The 17,289-nt window shown below is 37.6% G+C and overlaps 1 protein-coding gene across 15 annotated transcripts in view; it reads right to left on the minus strand.

The window, feature by feature from the left end:
• Positions 1-4,352: 4,352 nt before the first annotated feature.
• Positions 4,353-17,289, minus strand: part of MPDZ (multiple PDZ domain crumbs cell polarity complex component) — a 161,222-nt gene continuing 148,285 nt past the window's right edge. For all 15 annotated transcript variants that reach the window (XM_072841364.1, XM_072841369.1, XM_072841367.1 and 12 more), the window contains 11 exons: positions 16,856-16,939; positions 16,528-16,721; positions 14,933-15,080; positions 13,797-13,883; positions 12,839-12,929; positions 11,924-11,967; positions 10,955-11,077; positions 9,235-9,339; positions 8,563-8,675; positions 7,643-7,766; positions 4,353-5,759 (listed from right to left, as the gene is read on the minus strand). In XM_072841364.1, the coding sequence (XP_072697465.1) occupies positions 5,613-5,759; positions 7,643-7,766; positions 8,563-8,675; positions 9,235-9,339; positions 10,955-11,077; positions 11,924-11,967; positions 12,839-12,929; positions 13,797-13,883; positions 14,933-15,080; positions 16,528-16,721; positions 16,856-16,939 (1,260 nt within the window). In that variant the 3' untranslated portion in view covers positions 4,353-5,612. The remainder of the gene's footprint in view (positions 5,760-7,642; positions 7,767-8,562; positions 8,676-9,234; positions 9,340-10,954; positions 11,078-11,923; positions 11,968-12,838; positions 12,930-13,796; positions 13,884-14,932; positions 15,081-16,527; positions 16,722-16,855; positions 16,940-17,289) is intronic.

The following is a 17,289-nucleotide window of genomic DNA, read 5'->3' on the forward strand; positions in this document are numbered from 1 at the left end:
TTGTTAGGATTCAATTAGTAAATTCATCTTTCTAATTAATGTGTAGCCAGTGAGATGTAAACTTAAATTTAAGTATTCCCTGACTGCTTTGAGAGCAATCTTTTTCTTATGGGACTGATAGGTATTTTGATATTCACAAAAAGGACAAAAGACCATGACTGCATGACTGCAGTAGTTACTCATTTTTAATATCAGGTAAATATTTAATTATTTCATTTAACTTACATAATTGCATTTTTTCCCTTAAAAAAAGAAGTATGTCAGGCTGTGTTTATGTATTGTGTTGCTGCACTCAAATTTGTCTGGAGCCAGTGAATGAACATATTTTATACTCAGTTGAGAGATTTTTATCAGTACACTTAAAGGCAGCAGGGTGCATAATTAGGTATGCCTGCCATCTGCATAGCCCTCCAGGTGCAAGAGGCATTAGCTTTATTTAATATTACCACAACATTAATTTTACTACATTAATTTATGTCATTTGTCCTTTATTTCAAACTCAGATTGCCAAAACAAAAGCACTGGAGGTGATGACCCAATTCTGGTTTTAGAGAAAGCCTTATAAACAAAATCTTAACCTCATTAGCAAGAATACTCTTAAGAACAGGAATTGACTGGCTTGCTTTCACATTTTTTAAAAAAGAAGCCTACAAACAAAACCTTCCTGACTTTAGTATAACAGAATTTTTCCGAAGACGGAGTATCTGGTGAGATCACTGTTGTAGGTGGCAATGACAGGCATTAGAAAATACTGAATCACATAATGAAAAGGTATTTTCTTTCAGTTCCTTTAAGAAAAAGAGTTACCTGCAGAGTCACCACCATTTTAACATTTGTACATTTGTTATTTCTCCCTTTCTTACAAAGTGAGCAGGCCTTCTGATCCTAGGTAGGCAAGAGTATCCTGATGGATTTAATAACTTGGGTTTTGCTTGTAGTTACCTTATACTTATGGCAAATGAGACTAGTTTTCCATTTTAAGTCCTGAGACACAATTCCTCTTTTAAATACATTTAAGTTAAAAATTGGTCTATATTTAAAGAAAAATATTTAGCAATTATATTGTTAATTACTAAATAGTATAACAAAATACAGAGATATAGAAAACATGGATTGCATGACAACTGAAATTTTGATATAAACTGATTTGCACCCACTTTAGAAGAAAAAAGACAATATTATACAAAAATGAAAAGTGAAGGTCATTAAAGAAAGCCATTGAATTTCTATTACCCTCTATCTACCAGAATAAAACATATATGCACAACTATTGCCATTCCTTGATAGATTACCTTGCATGGTATCAATGCTTTATATACATTGGATTTTCCAAAGCAAGGTAAACCTATACATCTTACTGAATGGAATAAAGTTCCTTTGGGTTAATGAAGTTCAGGGAAGTAGAACTTTGAATATCAAGCATTTCACGGTACACTCAAGTAAAAAAAATAATAATTTCTAGTACATTAATAAGAAAAGATGTGAGAGAAAAAAGTATGTTTTCCAAGGATAAGTGTGCTGTTTCTGAAAATATGTGTGAGTATGAGGAGAAGGAGGGCAGGGAGGGAAGGAGAAAGAACCACAAAGTATACCCAAATGACACCAGCCTCTGAAAAAATGCCCAGTGTTAAATGAACAAGTTGAAGCTCCTCCTCAAAGCCATCTAAAGCAGTCTTTTGATGGTAGTACTTTTAGAAACGTCAAGAAACATTTTTAGTGAAAGAATTCTGAGATCATTACCATGGATTTGCCTCCTTTTTGACAGAATTCTTTTTAAGGGCCTACTATTGAACTTTTAGTACTTCATCAGTAAGTAAAATTCTTAGATAATAGATTTTTCCCTAATTTACACTGAAATGAGCAATATGGACTACCCAGGTATATTTTGAAGGGAATAAGCAGCAGCAATATCAAGTACACAACCATCACTTTTAAAACATTTGCTCTGCCTAGTTTTCATGTTGTTTCATTTAGAAATTTTCTTGCCGCCCACAATTTTTTTTCCCACTTGAGGTAACAGAGGCCAATCCTGTCTTACAAATAACTCTCTTTCAAAAGGGCAAAGTGAAACATTAATTCCTAGTAGACCAAATGAAAGAACATCTTTGCATAAATCAAGTGCGTTCCAGAATACCTGTCACTGACATGAAACAACACACCAGGGCTGCTGGAAGCAGGTGACAATAGTTTTGGCATTCTCACACCTAGACCAAAAAAAAGGAAGGAAGGAAAGAAAGAAGGGAGGGAGGGAGGGAAGAAAAAGGAAAGGAAAAAGGAAAGGAGAGGAGGGGAGGGGAGGGGAGGGGAGGGGAGGGGAGGGGAGGGAAGGGAAGGGAAGGGAAGGGAAGGGAAGGGAAGGGAAGGGAAGGGAAGGGAAGGGAAGGGAAGGGAAGGGAAGGGAAGGGAGACGCTGTTTAGTCCTGTTTCCCTGCAGGTATCCTTTCAACTGCTCTATTCACTTAGCCTGAGACACGAAGAAAGACCTTAAATCACCGCGCACCATCCTCAGACAAGAAGCTAGCTGACCAGCTCTAAGGCAACTTAGGACAGCTTACCTCAGAGCAAGGAAGAGCTTCCTTTGCTTCACCAGACCTATGAAACTCCGCTTTACCGCTATTCCCCACAACAAAACAAAAACTTGTCCTTTTCCACATTTCGTCTTCCATGAATTTAATGTTTTCATGCTTCCGACTCCCTCACCCTTCTGTTGTATGGAGCCTACTGACTTGCAACACCACATGACGACTCCCACAGCTACATACCAGTTGGTGCTGAAATTAAACACATTATTATTATTGTTATCCTTATTATCATCATCGTCCTTTGGGAGGGATCACAAAGAACACCACAAATGTGTCGTATTCACCAGTGTGGTTTAATCACACAAGCAAATATATGGCACCTATTATGGGCAATCCACTATCTTGAATTGTACATAGCATTTATTATAAGGTTCAAGTCCTCGGACTCTACTCACTTTCTTCCACAGAGAACTCTTATATTTACACAAAATTATAAAAAGGAAGTATTTGTCACGTGTCTCCAATGCTGATGAATTTATATGCTTCTCAGTCTTTCCCTTCCTTCCTGTCTCCCTCCTCCTTCATGTGCTGACTTTGTCAATTAGTAGCAATTCAGGAGGCGAACTTTTCCTCAGTGTCTTTATATCCCTACAGTGGCATGCCCATGGTTTCTTTTTTTCTGCAGTTAGCATGAAGGTTGCAGCTAACCAACTAAAGCAATATTAACACCATGAAATGAATCATGACCTATAGTTTAATCATTTGCACGCTCAACAAACATGTTTAGCACTTCTCTTGTTAGCCAGGTACAATGATAGCAGCTGTGAATATAAAACATTTGAGACACTGTGACTAGTGTCCCGGGGCCTCCATAACAAAGTACCACAAACTGGGTGGATGGTAACAACAGATACTTATTCTTCCACGGATCTGGAGACCAGAAGTCTGAAATCAAGGTGTCAATAGGGCCAGCTGTCCTCTAAAGACCCTAGGGAAAAATCCTTCCTTGCTTCTTCCAGGTTCTGGTAGCCTCCAACGTGGGCTCTGGTGTGATTGTGGTCCCTTCTTCACATGGCCTTCCTCTGCTATGTCTCTGTGTCTCTATCTGGCCTTAGGGATTTGGGGTCCACCGTAATCCAGAATGATCTCATTTTAACTAAGTATATCTGCAAAGACTCTATTTCCAAAAGAGCTCACATTCCACGGTTCCCTGTGGCTGTGAATTTTGGGGAGACGCTACTCAGGCAAGTACAGACACTTAGCTGGGCCTGTTCTTCTGTGGGGAGTACTTCCACATATTGACTCAAACTTTAATTTGGTTCTGTCCATTCTGTGTAAGAACCACAGAATTCTTATATTTTAGAACTCGGAGCAAGCTTTGAGATAAGATGACCTATCACTTTACAGGTGAGTGAATCAGATGGAACACACACATTCATTGGCTAATTAGGGGCAGAACGAGCAGAACAAAATGTTCTCCAATTCCTTGCTCAGTGTTCAAATCATACTTTTCTCATCTATTATTTATATTAATTTTTCTATCTGAACTCACTTTAGGTCTTGACTACCCCCAAGAACAATTTACAATATTACTACATTAATATAGCATCTCAGAAAAACAAATACAGGCAGGGCACACTTCAGTATTAGTAAAAATCCTGGATGTAAGAAACAGAGCTTTTCATAATGATGCTGTCCAAAGTTCCTCTGGTTGTAACTATGGACACCATATGTTCAGTTAGACATGATAAAAACCAATTTTAAATTGTAAATCTTGAACAACCTAATGAAGCCTTTTTTCCAATAAAAAGAACAAAAAAAATACGCCCGTTTATTTGTGCACCATGAAACTTGTTATTTATTCACTTCAATTCTGCGTTTACACAAAAGTGCTGTAATAAAATATCTGTACACTACTTCTGTTACAAATATAGATAATATTTAAAGTGACTTTATATATTCTAATGTAGGAGTTTCACGCTCTAAAATGGGAATGAACACATGATAATTCCTCACCAGTTGTCTCAATAAACAGCTCCATCTGTTTCCTTTAGTCTTAAACTATTGTATTATAAGATGTTAATATAAGGCAATGAAATGAAGTTATGTTAATCCCCTTAATTTTTCTATCAATTTACTAATGGCACACAACCAAAATAATTACTAACACATTGCTTTTTTCTCTGTCATTAAGATTAATAGTAATTGAAAACCAATTGCACAGCACGCTAACACATTTTTAGTGTTGCATCGGTTAAAACCAGCATTAAAGATTCTGAGAGACTTCTATGTTCTTCCATGGTTAGCATGCCTGCTTTCTAGAGAAACTATAGTCAATGGTGGGTGGCATCACCATTTTACTTACAGAAACATGAAAATATTTTATAACAGGTCAAAAATAAAAATGAACATCAAGATTCACATCAAATGTGTTCTTTACCAATTTAGGGACACTGCTTCATATAATCACTATTTACTCAGTCTTAGAAACTCATTTTTGGATGAAAATATGTATGTGTATATTAAAGGTGGGGAGATACAATTTTTCTATAATACTCAAATAATTTAGATACTGAGAGTGTTTTTAAAGATTTTCAATAGAAAAAATGTTTTATTTTCTTTTCTAGTTAGAAATGGGGATAAAATGAAGCATTTAAAAAAAAACTTGAGATTTTCTTCCTTATTTTCTATTTTCATTCTCACCCTAATTTACTAAAGCCATTTCTCTTAGGTTAGCTTTAGAATTATTTCTCTCGTTCTCTACTAACCAGGTCAGCACCTAATTTCTTCACATGCGACTACAAAATGTCAGACATCTTTACAAAGAAAGACTGGATTCACCTATGCACACAGTCCATCCCTTTGAGTTTAGGTTCACAAGAATCTAAGGAGAAAGGAAAAATGATGCTAGCTTGTAAGAAAATAATTTCCACATGAGAAAAACAAACTTAAATGATACTTTCCCCCTAGAGTTCTGAAGAGCCTGATGAAGATGATGCAGGGAAAGTCATCCACAAGACCAGTTCCATTCTCTTCACAGTGTGGGATGTGAGCAAGGGGTTGTTGAGTTGGCCCCACTCTGCAGTAAATTCAGGAGAGAACCATCAAAGTGACAGTTCCTTTAGTCCGCTTAAGGATGGCAACAGCTTCTTCATGGGTTACCCCTTCCAGACTCTGCCCATTGACAGCAATGATCTGATCACCCCTTTTTAGACGCCCGTCTTCGGAGGCTGCTCCCTGCAATTATAAAGTAGGCTTGTTTGCTTCTCAAAAAATGCTGCCTTGCAGCTACACAACAGAAAAAGATCTAAACAAGAATGTAAATTGCTCTGCATGTACACACACATTGCTCTGGGTGCTCCACGGGTGCTCCACAGCCATTAAGCAATGATGAACAGACACAAAGGAGGTCTTGCTCCTAAATGGTTTCGGCACTAAGATTACAATTTCAGAGAGAATTTAGCAGTCAATAGATTAGTTGGATGGTTCTTGGCTGTTCAGCACAGCAGTTGGTGAGAACTCAAATTAATAAAGAATATTTGGGAATTTGCCTAGCAGGAATGATTTCATAGAATCCAGGATTTTTTATCCTGTAAAGAAGGCCTACAGAAGAAGACAAAGGATTAGACAGGAACAAAAGCAGTTTTACAGGACAAGGGCATCAGGGCATGGAGGCAAAGGTCTGCAGAAGCATAAAGCCCACATGCACATTGACAAGTGCAGGGCAGGGCAGGATGCAAGTGGTGCTAAGTCTAACTGTAATTCTTTCTGTGGCTTTGAATAGGCTGCTTGAGCTGCTTGTTCTTTACTTCCCAAGGGTATTGGTGGGGGGGGGGGGGTCTTCATATTTCTTATGGGCCTCAAATGATTAAGATTAAACACAGACATTGCTATTTGAAAAAGAATCCCATCTTAAGGCATGCTTATAGTAGGCAATTATGCAATTAAATATAAGATTAAAAATATGGAAAAGTTAATGAGGAATCCATAATGATGAAATTCTTAAAATATGTTCTAACTAGCATGCCTTAAATAAATTGTTCCAAGGCTGAGGAAAAGGACTGCATGACTCTTCTATTCACTGACAAATGCTGTTTGTATTTTTGGACATACCAATGGCTTTTAAAAAATCTCATAAATTAAGCCTTTAACTAGGTTGCTGTAGATACAGCACTTTAAGTTAGTTAAAAATAATAATTCTTTTTCAAAATAATGGAATTAAAACCTCCATAGGTAGGCACTTTAAAGGACTACAGTGCTAATCTAAAGCCCTGTATCAAACTGTTTAATAGGTCGGCCATAAGGTTTGATCCTTTGCACTGTAAAATCTTGAGATTCCAGATTTTCTCCTGTAGGAAATTATGTCCAATTTTGTGGCTCCTGAAAAGTGTCTAAAGAACATATTAACGATAATTATATGGGTTTGAATTATTTTAACAGCTTCACCAATGTTGCAATAAGTTTATTCTTATTCTAAATATCCTTAAAATAGAATACTTATTGTACCATTTCAACTAAACACAATTTTCTTCAAAATTTGAATTCCCTGATTATAAATAGCTGATTTACTGCAGGTGACAGAGCTTCTGGATATTCTGCAATTTTTTCAGTTGTAATATTTTCTATTTTATGCAATAAAATTAAACTGTAAAATAAATGCCCTATTAGTTATTTAACCTGCAGAACTATTTTATGTACTTTTCCACGTCTATTTTATATTCCACAACAGAAGAAACACAAAGAAAAAGAAATGCCAGCACTCTACAGCTTACACATTTAAAATGTCCCGTTTTCAAAAGACATTCAATCATAGGCAACCTGTTTTCCAAGGACAAAAAAATCAGCCCTTACTGTCTAACTAAAGTCCATTACTATTTTTGTTGCGTATTGTCAAGAGTTCCCATGGAATTTCAATTTGAGCCTATTTTCCTTTAAATATAACTAAACCTCAAATTGGACAAAAATATTTAATGACCTGTTCCTGAAGGGAGTTCCAAAAGAAAATGATCAACTGTTAACCATTTGGCATTACCTCAGGCCATAAACTAATAAGCCAGCTGCTGACCACTATTAATGAATGTTTCGGGGGGGAAGGGGGTGGTTAAAATGTGCAAGCTTACCTTCGCAAACACTGTTTTAACGTAAATGGGTAAGTCTCCATGAGGGCTGCCATACCCTCCTACTATACTGAAGCCTAAGCCATCTGGTCCTCGGTCTAGTGTAATAGATTTACACTGAGGAGGTCTAGAGGAAAGGGAAGAAAAAAAGAAGAGGTTTCTGATTTTTAAAGTCAAATCTGTAAATTACGGATTATCTGACATCCACCTAGAACCACTATAAATCTCAATTCTACTGACAGCGAGTATACTATGAGTATTTTGGGGAGCTTGAACTGTCGGTGCAGGCTATGCTCAGTATTTTAAATTTACTTAATCCAACAAAATCCTATTTTAACACCCTAATTCTATTACTCATTTATAGTTCCCCTAAACTAACACGTTCATGACATGTTCTCATTGAATGCTTGCATATTCTTTTTACAGTTTAAAGGAAGAAGACTACGGCACAGAGGACTACCATTAAATAAGTCATACATCAGTACTCCCAAGCTCAGAGAGAAAAATCTATTATCTAGCAATGTAAAGGCTGCCTCAAATTATTTAAAAATTCTAATATTTCCCTCTCTTCCCCTCTCTTTATATCCCAATTCTTGTGTACAACTGGGGAGCTATAAACTTTTTAATCAAAAGGATGATCTATTAAATGAGTTGGCAATGTGAAATTTAAAAAGGATAGGTTTGATCTGTTCCATGTCACACAGGGTAATGAGGTCCAGACTAAAATATTCCCCCAAAAACTCAGAGCCAAAAAACGTGGGAAGGTGAACAGCATGCTATCTAGCTATGTTCAATAAACTAAATCCATCCCATAATTACTTAACAGTTCAGAAACACTTGGTTTTCATATCTTCATACCTCATCCCGTTTTTACACCTTTTTGTAAGTGGTAGGGACACAGAAACCATAATACATGGACTCACCCTAAATCATCCTGAAATATACTGCTTGATGTCAGCGCAGTGAAAGAAAGACTAGAACTGGCAGGCTCTTGCTGATGACCTGTGACCACACTCACATCTCCTCCAGCAACCACCTGTACATGGGAGAAACAGAAAGAGAGAAACACGTTTGTGTGGCTAGAGAGACATCAGTAATTGTTCTTCAAAAATAGCTACAGGATTAAGACATGTACTTTACTGTTCACTTAATCATTTCTGTTAACCTGATATACAACCAAATAGAAATTTCACAAGGTCCAGAGGCCTCTTCCACTGACAGTAAAAATATCTGAATAATTCAGTTCTACAAAGTTTGATGTTTTTCAAACATGGTCTCATATGTAATTATTTTTTAAGGATCTTTAGAATACAGAGCCACTCACACCATTTAACCCTCTAGCAATTAATCATTTACTGCTAAGACCTTGTGGGGTTTTTTTCCTTTAGATATAAAGCATGAAACAATAAACACATCAAGATAAAATGTTTTTTACACACTTTCTTGGAACTCTCAATGTAATCATTTATGTTCAAGGGACTTACTAAATAAAATAACATCAGTAGTAATATTAAGCACTTTTACTTCCTTAATGCTAAAGCTTATGTGTCCTCAAGCTACCCATATTGGGAAGAGTGCTTGAGTGCGAATTTTACCTGCATTTCAATGGAGCCAGGGGCATTTTTCAGTAAGTTAACTGCTTGGGTGTGAGTCATGCCCTCAGTGGAAGTGCCACAGATAGTGACAATCCGATCCCCAACCTGCAAGGGAGACAAGGAATCAGGCATCTGTTAAAGCAGCCACAGAGAGTGAGACCCTGACACCTGAACGAGATTTCCTTCTCTACCTTGCACATCACATACACATTGCTCTCAGCAACTGAAATATAACCAAGGAAGCCAATAATTTCAAGAAGTAGCAATTATAAAAAGAAGCTGTACATAATGTTTGAGTTCAGTAGTCTCTGGGGGCAGGTGGAAAATCACTCTTCCCTTCTCTTCATTTCTCCTGGGTAAGACATTGCTTCCTATTGAAGAATAAAATATCTGCTACCCCTTAAGAACTAGAATGTCTTTGGACACTATAATTATACATGTTATCTGGAACTCTAGGCCAACTTTGGCCCACTGCTTATTTTTGTTGACAGAGTTTGGATGGAAGACAGCTGTCTTATTCATTGCCTTCACAGGGCAGAGCTGAGTCGATATAACAGAGACCCATTTGTCCCACAAAGACCAAAGTATTCACTATCAATCCTGCACAGAAAAGTTTTTTGGTACATGCAACAATCAATGTTTAAGTGTCAGTCAGTCACAAGTTCAGATATCAAAAGGGACTGAACCATTTTCAGTTTAGGGATGAAACTAAGAGGTGGTTAAGTTTTGAGGCCCTTTGTGACACATGAGGCCATGCAGATTTTACTTCATAGAGACTTTAATGAAATATTCACATGATTTCAGAACTGGGCAGTTAGCAAAAATAGGGCCCTGCATTAGCATAATCCCTCAACTGTGAAGTAAGTTTTGTATATTTTTACAATGAAGGTCACATTGATATTAAACTTCTGCAAAAAATTTTTTAAAGATTTCACTTATTTATTTGAGAGAGAAAGAGAAACTGAGCATAAGCAGGGTTGGGGAGGGGAGAGAGGGAGAGAGAGAAGCAAACTCCCCACTGAGTAGCGAGGTCATCTCAGAGCTCAATCCCAGGACCCCGAGATCATGACCTGAGCTGAAGGCAGATGCTTAACCGACTGAGCCAGCCAGGTGCCCCAATTTTCTGTAAAATTGATGATCAATTGCAACAAAATGATAGTCTTCAATTCAATAAAGTTAAATTGGCATTTAAACCAGTGACACATGTAAGGAAAACATTTCATCTCATTTCAAAGTGTTGTGAAACACTTTGTTTTAACTTCTCTCACTGAGTTGCACACAAGTAAAAAATACCAAGAAACGACAGATCTTCCATATCATTGACTTGTCAATTCTCCTCTCTTCATTTTCTTTACCTTTACTCAAAGCAAGCTCTGCTGTGGTGGGATTAGCAGATGTTTTTTTTTAATTTTTATTTATTTATGATAGTCACAGAGAGAGAGAGAGAGAGAGAGAGAGAGGCAGAGACATAGGCAGAGGGAGAAGCAGGCTCCATGCACCGGGAGCCCGACATGGGATTCGATCCCGGGTCTCCAGGATCGCATCCTGGGCCAAAGGCAGGTGCTAAACCGCTGTGCCACCCAGGGATCCCAAGGGATTAGCAGATTTAAAAGCAGATATAGATATTCAAACCTCCCTACAACAAGGGACAAGGTTCAAAGGGTTTATGAAAACTTTTGCCAGACTTGCAAGGGCTGCCAGGGTTATTAGCAGAACTTACTCTGAGTTTTTGGGTCTGAGCTGCAACTCCATTTGGGTGCATCATTGCAATAAATATAGGAACATCACCAAGTGGGCTGCCCACTCCTCCAGCAATGCTGATTCCCAGTGAGTCAGCAGGCCCCTGCCATGCAAGAGATTAAAATATTTTGGTCAATGTGGCATTTTAAATTGATGTTTGGTTTCTTTGGCCCAATATCCTATGGCAACTCAGGTCTCTGAGGTGTGAGGAAAATGAGACTCAAGAAAACTACATTACTTCATTTGACACAGGTCCTTACTGTGACTTAGGAAAATAAGCATCTGTCCAGGAAATAAAAGAAATCAAAACACTTTAAGTGAAAATCATGCTGTGAGGTTGATGAAAAGCAGGTATGTGAATGAAGTGAAAGACCCAATTTTGGAATCAGAAAGATCTGTATTAATGCCGGGGACCCACACTTAGAAATAGTGGGACTGACCAAGTTCAGCCCTCTTCCTAGACCTTCAATGACAAAACGGAGATCAGAGCAGCCCCTACCGAAGGCTGCAGAGATTACATGAGCCAATGATAACATGAGGCAGCTACAAGAATGATCAGCAGATAGCAAAGGTGCAATACACCGTAGCTGCTTTTACGTTCTCTCATGTGTACTGCTGTCAGGGGAATGTTTCATGAGAGTAAGAAACATTCATGGAAGGCAGAGGTTTGGTTCTCTGTGTGACAAGTGAGAGGTGGGAGGTGGGACAACATTGTGTAGGGTTGGGTGGATGCCATTTTTGGCAACACAGGATATGCCAACAATGATTTTTCATACAAGGTTCTGTGACCAGGAAATTCAGTGAAGACTGTATTGTGATATTTCCACTGTATACAGTGCATAAGTTTTCTGATGATACAGTAAAATCGTAAGACAGCTAATAGGAAAATATATATGCAGATGCCTCTGAGGTCAACAGAGTTTATATGGTTTTCTCTTCCCCAAGTTACCTTTTTTATTTCAACTGTTCTTAATCCTTGTATTTCAGATGCCACTGTAAAGGGTGAAAAATATGGTTATTAAAGTATTTTCATATTCAATTAAATTTCAGTCAAAGCTGGAATGGGACTAAATGAGATACATTATTATTTTTTTTTGAAAGAGCGTGCTCAAAGTTGCCAGTACGCATGATTAAATCTGTCTCACATAGGGAATCTTTATTTTGGAAAAATGTGCACACCATCCCATTTCTTCCTTCTTATTTCAATCGTTGATTATATAACTACATAATCCACTTTGAATGAGTCAAGAGCAGAATAGGCTTTGGGTTGAAAGATACATGTGCACAGCTGAGAAAAATAGTCATGGACACATTAAAAGGAATTCATGGACTTAAGTAGCTAAATTTCTAGAATATTAGTCACAATGCAAACAGAGATTGCCATATGGTTAGTTCTTCAATTTGAATAACTTTCAACCAAAGCTTCAAGCCAAAAAACACTCTGCATCATGATTTCATGTAATTAAAACACAGGAGAATCATACTGACTTTCTCAATCAAAATTTTTGCATCTTCATGGAAAAAGAAGGCTTCACTTAATGGAATCTTCTGAATTATTGGTGTTAGAATAAACAGAAAAGGAAATAAAAATTAATTACACCAGTCTGCTTAGTAAGAAAAAATTACAGAATCCTGATTCTAATGTTTTGTATATCATGTAGAAAAAACAACAAATGAGAAATCTGCCAGACAACAAAGATGCAGCTTCGTACTGTTCAGAATTTTTGCCAACACATACCTCTGCACCCATATTAGGGTATGAAATAATTTGGGGAAAGAGAGCTCAGAGACAGAGGAAAAAAATCAGTGTTGGTTACTAAAACTCAAACCAGTAATCATGCTTAAAATATCAAACCAATCTTACATGCATTCTTCTTCAGGCTACTTTCTAGTGACTCAGATGTACTGGATCCAGAAAGTGGAAAAGTGAATGATGACAGGCTGCCTTCGCTCATCTAAAATACACAACAATTATTTTAGAACGTTTTGAAGTAATAATATCCCCTAAATACCACTTATTTCAGAATTCAGTTCTTTTAATGTATCTAGAGAGAAATATCTATTAAGTAACAGTGGCATCTGATAATTTGAAGGGCAAATTAAACAGTTTCTATTGACTTTTTTTATGGGAGAATTTGCCTAGGGACATAAATAAATTGAGGCTAAAAGAATGAATGAGATTGATTCCAAAGCACCTAAAATTTTAGTGGATTTTATTTCATTCAAGCTAATCCTAAATTTAAATGGATGTTGTACATAGACTGGGGCTTATGAAAAAACTGTAAAATTAGGGCAAGTCAACAGGAAATGAATGGCAGTGTTGAAGGGGTGAGTAAAGAGTCTTTAAACACTGGCTGATGAAAATGGGCTTCTGTCATCAGAAGACCCAACTAAAGAGAGGGGCTGGCCAGCAATCCTGAACATACATGGAGGTGAGCTTCATACATAGTGGTGAGCTTCTATAGTTCACCTTACATGGGATTTTTTTCCGTTTAAAACTGATAAGTGTTTGTTAAAAAATACTTTAAAAATATATCACCTTGGTAGGCTCTACATATATTAATCAGTTAACTTATATAATTATGGAAAAAGAAAAGAAAAATGGTTGAAATTAAGCTCCTTAGGAAGACTTACAAACTATTCAAGAGCTATACCTTGTTCACTGCCCACACTCACTTGTTGGTCTTCCCCATCCCAGACTCCACACCTCACTCTGCCCTCTGCCAGAGGGCGGGACCTGTGTACACAGTACCAGCAGGGCCATCTCGGAGTTCCTCTGGCATGTGGACTGCATCACCCTGATGAACCGCACAGCTACCCACCTGGCTGCTTTGAGAAGGCCTCCTCTCTGAATGGAATGGACCGGCTTTGATTCTTCCAACTTCCAAGGTCACTGTGCCTAGGGAACACTACGGGAGTGGTTGTTTTATGAAAATGCTTCAATAAGATGCTACAATCATCTTCGGGAGTACATACACTCCTTAAGATTAGATTGTAAAGGCATCCTCCTTTTGGGATTTCCACAGTCAAGGATACCTTCAATTCTTTGTGGAAAGAGGCCTTTCCAGGGACGCCTGGGTAGCTCAGTGGTTTGAGCGTCTGCCTTTGGCTCAGGTCATGATCCTGGGATCTGGGATCGAGTCCTGCATCGGGCTCCCTGCATGGAGCCTGCTTCTCTCTCTGCCTGTGTCTCTACCTCTCTCTCTGTGTCTCTCATGAATAAATAAATAAAATCTTAAAAAAAAAGAAAGAGGCTTTTCTAAAACATAAAAAAGAATGACGGCAAGCAGCAGCAGCAGCAATACCTAGTGTCTGTTATGACCTCATGATTTACATGGAGACTGTTTCTACCAAGGAAAAGAGAAATTGGGAATTGAGCAACTATCTCATGAAACATACTGGTTTAGATAGGCCAAATGTACTAAGTAACTCGGGGCTTAAAAAACAAAAGAGAAACAGTAAGACAGCCATGACCACCACAACAGCTTAGATAACTGGGCAAACTCTCTATGGCCACACTGTACCTGAAGAGACCTAAGACACAATATTAAAATAAGCCATATTGCTAGCAACATAAAATTAGGACTGAAGACAACTTCCTTGTGACCTCTAACAAATAAATCACAGGCATGCAAAAAATACTATACAGTCTAAGGTGAAAGCACAATGAGGTATTTTGTGATTCTTGGCTCTTGGAGTTAGACATGCTGGTTTAAATCCTACTGTGTGATTTACTAGCTGTGTGACCTTAATGGATGTCTACCTTGAAAAGTCTTTTATTTGGCATAAAATATTTTATTTCACTAAAATATGGCATCGTACTTAAAAATGTGTCTTACTTGAGATAACACTTTTAAATAAAGAGGATTCAGTGCTTATTTGACCATGGTAGCCCATGTAGTATCTCTTCCTTCTTCCATACTACTATACGAAGTCCTTTCTGGCACTTGATCTTTACCTTTAGCAAAGCAGCCACAGCTTCCTGGGTGGCGTTACGGACATCTTCTCCGTTCACTGTTAATATCTGGTCTCCCTGCACCAGTCTTCCATCAGCATCTGCAATCCCTCCTTTGACAATGTCTGACACAAATACTCCGGTATCATTTCTGTAAACATAGTTTTGAGTTTCAACATCACCATTTTTTCTCCACCATAAGGTAGAGTGTTTATATATTGGAAAACTTTTTTAAAACTAACATTTTTAACTGAAAACTTGACCTCCATCTTTGTGACTTTAGAAAGTCTGTTTTCAGCAACACAGGGGCAACATTATTAGAATTATTTTCTGTGATAATAATAGCTTATGTCTTATAGTATTTCATGGAGTAAATATCTTTCACAAGCATATTTATTCTTCAACCATTATGTACTGTGAGCTGAAGTGGCTACTACTGTTTACTCACTTTATGGGTCACACAGTTACTACACAGCAAAAATGCGACTTAACCGCCAGTTTTGGGTGCTAAGTCTATTGTCCTTTCTACACCATAACAAAACCCTGAATGAATACTGACCTGAGGCTACATATATATGTTGGTATTATCATTAATGTCATTAAATGTTCTTGAAAATAAATAATACGTACCTCTCACTGAAACTATTTAAGTACCATTCCCATGATGTCTTTTATTTTATTATGGATCTAACTTGTATGCAAGATGGATTTATGAAAAATAAACAAATGGTAATCTTATTCCAATCTTCCTTTCATTCATGAAACTACAGACAACTCAGCATCTTCTTGCTGAGATACAAAGACAACTGTTAAGTAGAAGTGCATAGTGAAAATGCAATTGTGTCACTTCTTGCCAAGGTCAAGACTTCAAGGGCACCATTTCACCATCTGATCCTCTGCTTTCCCATCTTTAGAATAAAGGCGTTGGAACTTACTGGATTATATGTTTGTTAATATTACTTATTTATAAATATTTAAATAAATTAGATACTAAATTTATATATATATTCACCAATTTACCACCTCGGCCTCTTACTTTCTGTTTTCTTCTGATGGCATGTTTATGTTTGAGCCAATCCTTCTCCCCAGAAAATCCTCTGCTCCCTGCAAATAGACCAACTATCACTAATCATTTTCAGCCTCAGCTTAGGCATCTATTACCTGAGAAGTTTCTCTAATCTCCTTTCTCAAATAGAATCACTGGTCTCCTTTTGCTCTGCTGCCTAGACTCCTCCATAATATGTTTCTGTCACTTATCAACAGAATCCTTTGTTGTAAGAACATATTTAATTCTCGTTGACCAAACCATGAGTTTTTTGAGGTCAGGAACCATGTCTTATTTAACTTTGTTCCCTAGAACTGAAGGTGCTCAAGAAATATCAAATCGTTTTTTGTCTAGTAGCCTCAAGAGCCCCCAAAATACGAACTTGAAAAGTTCAAAAGTGAGGTCTTTTGATGCTCCATTACTGAGTGGGCTAACAAGAGCCATCCACAGAACACCAGCAGCTGATAAAGATACAACAACTGTGATTTTTCTTTCAAAGAACCAAAACTCATCATTTACTAAAGGTCATGAGGTTTGCCCTCTTCAGTCATACCTTTTCCCAACAATACTTAATCCAAGGCCTTTCCCTGGCTTCTTCTGCAGCTCAATGGTAAGGGTGTCATACACATCTTCCTCTTTGTATGGGGCCTCATCTCTGTAGAGTGTTAGGCGTACTCTTTGTGGGGTCTGTCTCAGGACATTTATTGCTTCATCATGGGTGGCCTTTCTCAAGTCAATTCCGTTCACCTGTACAGAAATGGGGCACTGTGAGGAGCCAGGGGAGTCAAAGAAAGAGCGAGCAAAGAGAGAGTGAAAGAAACAAAGAAACAGAGACCACCCTCCCCAGAGTAACCTTTTCTTTATTAGAAGTATTCTGTTACCTCTAAAATCTGATCTCCAGCCCAGAGTCTTCCATCTTTACATGCCGCTCCTTCTTCATAAACTTCATGGATAATAATGGCACCCTAAGGGCCCAGACAAAACATACTCATACTTTAGCTCATCCTCCCTAGGACTGGTGAGCAGGAATAAAGTCAAAACATACTGTACTTTTAAAGATAATGGTGGGTTATATACTCACTGGATCCATAGTGAGTCACAAAAAAATTAAAGGAAAGTGTAATGCAATTTTTGCTACAAGGCTCAAAGAAGTTTTTTTTTTTTTAAGGCTCAAAGAAGTTTATATATCTTTCTAACGAGAGGGAAGTTTAAAGAAAAAATTATGAAACACATAAATCATACACACACACACACACACACACACACACACACAATGGATATACATCACCCTTCCTATATGCAAATGAAATCAATA

Source organism: Canis lupus, chromosome 10, assembly GCF_048164855.1.
Source record: "Canis lupus baileyi chromosome 10, mCanLup2.hap1, whole genome shotgun sequence".
In the NCBI taxonomy this organism is placed as follows: Eukaryota; Metazoa; Chordata; class Mammalia; order Carnivora; family Canidae; genus Canis; species Canis lupus.